Source organism: Podarcis tiliguerta (genome assembly GCF_965153285.1).
Source record: "Podarcis tiliguerta genome assembly, chromosome: 16".
Taxonomy (NCBI): Eukaryota; Metazoa; Chordata; class Lepidosauria; order Squamata; family Lacertidae; genus Podarcis; species Podarcis tiliguerta.
This window is the reverse complement of record NC_139549.1, coordinates 19,089,533-19,091,937: the sequence shown is the minus strand read 5'-3', so window position 1 is coordinate 19,091,937 and position 2,405 is coordinate 19,089,533. Positions and strand designations below refer to the sequence as shown.

Here is a 2,405-nt window from a genome sequence, read left to right as displayed (position 1 = left end):
TCTGTGACATTGTGTATGGATTAACGAATCTGAAATCAAAACAGCAGATTTGTTTCCGAATGTATTCCAAACACATTTGGCAGAAAGCCACGTGGTTTCGCAAACATGTCTACCACCTCTGGCAATGAGACACCATGTGTCCAATAATGCAAAACTCTTACACAGAAAGAGAGGAGAGACAAGGCAGGTTTGCCTTTTCTTTTCTTTTTTTCAAAACGCTTCTTTTACTATCACACAATCACAATCTCAAATTCCAGCTGTCGGCATTCTCACTAATACCCACTTCCTATTCCCTTGCACCCTGACAACCACACTGGAAGATCAGTTCTTCACTGGAAGATGCCTCTTGCATTTCCGTCTGTTATTGGAGAGGCTACGCATGCCGGGAACCGCCATTCTCACTGCACAGTTTCAGCTGGAAGCTGGGAACTGAGAAAGTCGAGCTTGTCTTTTAATCTGGCGCCACAGATCTTAGTTCAGGGTCCATGCAAGAATCCGTTGTGAAGCGCAACAGAAGTTCTGCACTCTGGCTCCCAACAAATAAAACAATATATTTAGGTCCCCCGCAAAGGCCGTAGCAGCTTCAGAGTCACACTGAAAAAATCATCGAGAAAAGGTTCCAGCCTTAGGATCACACAGAAGTTCGTTTTCTGTCCTGCAGACTGCGGGTGATGGAGAAAGGCCGGTGGCACAACACGGGTGCCTGGCTAGCCCTGGCTCCCCAGTCCGGACAGCTGGGGCAGGGGCCTGTGGGCCTTGGCAATGCTGTCCCCCCCCCCCCTTCTCAGCACTCTCTGAGAGGGCGTCCTCGATCCCGGTCCTGGCGGGGTTTCTTAAAAGGGTTTCTTGGGCCAAGGGGCGAGATTGCCGCGGAGGCACTGGCTTTCGGACAGCACCTGCCCTCCGGCGCTGTGCAGAGCCAAGTGCTTGCCAAGGTAGGCCCGGCGGCGGAAGCGCTTGGGGCAATGCGAGCAGCAGTAGCTCCCTTCGGCGGCGCCGGGGTGGGGCAGGGCCCCCCGGGGCGCGTTGCCCGGCTCGGGGCTCTCGTTCTCCTTGGTGGTGCCCCCCGCGTGCCCGCCGCCGCCGCCGCCCCGGGGCTTGTGCCAGCGGCGGTGGGAAGCCAGGTTGGCCGGGCAGCTGAAGGCCTTGCTGCACTCGTGGCAGCGGTACTCGACGCGGGCGATGCGGGAGCAGCAGTGTTGCGCCAGGGCCAGCGGGCCCGGGTAGGACTCCTGGCACAGCTGGCACACGAAGGCGCCCAGCAGCACCACCGCCCCTCGGGCAGGGGCAGCGCCGCCGCCGGCCCTCTTCGCGGGCGCCAGGGCGCTGGGCTGCTTAGCCGACGGCGCGCAGGCCGACCCGGTGCCCAGAGCCTGCGAGGCGCACGTCGGGGCGGACGCGCCCGGGGCCGGCGACCCCGAATGGAGGCCCCCTCGCTCCAGACAGCTGCCCAGCGTCGCGGCGCTTCCCGCCAGGCGCAGGGGGCCAGGCCCTGGGGCCGGGCAGTCCGGCAGCCCCCCGGCCCGGGGCAGCTTCCTTGGGGCGGAGGAGGGCAAGGCCAAGACCCCGCCGGAGACCAGCAGGCCCGACGGCACCCCGCCGCCATCCACCTCCTTCTGCGGGGTCCGGATCCGGTAGGAAATGGGCGCTTCTCGACGCGTCCTCTTCACCAGGAACCCCCGGGGCATCTTGGGCGGCTCGAAGGAGGGCGGAGAAGGGCGCTGGCGCTTAGCCCTTGGGCACCAGGGGCCTGGCACGGCGGCGCACGTCGAGGGGGCTGCTGGCACCTGTTGCTGCTTTGCGGGCCCCGCAAGAGGAGAGGCTTCCAAACTTGGCGCAGGGGCTCTCCCGCTTGGCGCGTCCGCTCAGGCTTTTGTTAGCCGAGGCTGCTGGTGGTGGTGGTGGCGACGTCGGCGTCTCTTGCCCGTGCCCGCCGTCGTGTCTTCAGCGCGGAGCCAGCTGGCCTCTGGGAGCAAGCACGGCGGCTGCCCCGCTCTATAAAGGCCCGGGCGCCTATTGTGCTGGCTGGAAGCTGCAGATGGCTGGTGCGGGGCAGCCAATGGGCGCTGCGCTGGTTGCGTGGCTGCGGGTCCCGTGGGGGCGAGCGGCAGATGGGAGCACTGGCCCTGGCGCGTGGGCCCTGCCATTATGCAGATTGGGGGCAAGGGGTGGCACACGCCGGGCCGCCACAAAAGGGGGGTGGGCTGCGGGCTGATCCCCCAGGGAGGCTGACAGCATCAACGGGCCAGGCAGGGCGGGCGGGCGGGCGGGTGGGGGTCTGGGGGAAGGTTAACCCTTTGCTGGGCCTTTTTGGAAAGGCAAGAAAGACGAACAAGAGACAGCGGGCAAATCTCAGTTAAGCCTGCAAAGCCCGTTTTTTCATCCACTGCTAAAAGAAACGGCCG

General features: G+C 63.9%; 1 protein-coding gene across 1 annotated transcript; it reads right to left on the bottom strand.

Moving 5' to 3' along the window:
* Positions 1-229: 229 nt before the first annotated feature.
* Positions 230-1,947, bottom strand: LOC310665985 (insulinoma-associated protein 1-like). The gene has a single exon (XM_083416393.1). It carries the CDS (start codon positions 1,686-1,688, stop codon positions 834-836), a length of 855 nt encoding a protein of 284 aa, XP_083272519.1. The 5' UTR covers positions 1,689-1,947; the 3' UTR covers positions 230-833.
* Positions 1,948-2,405: the final 458 nt, after the last annotated feature.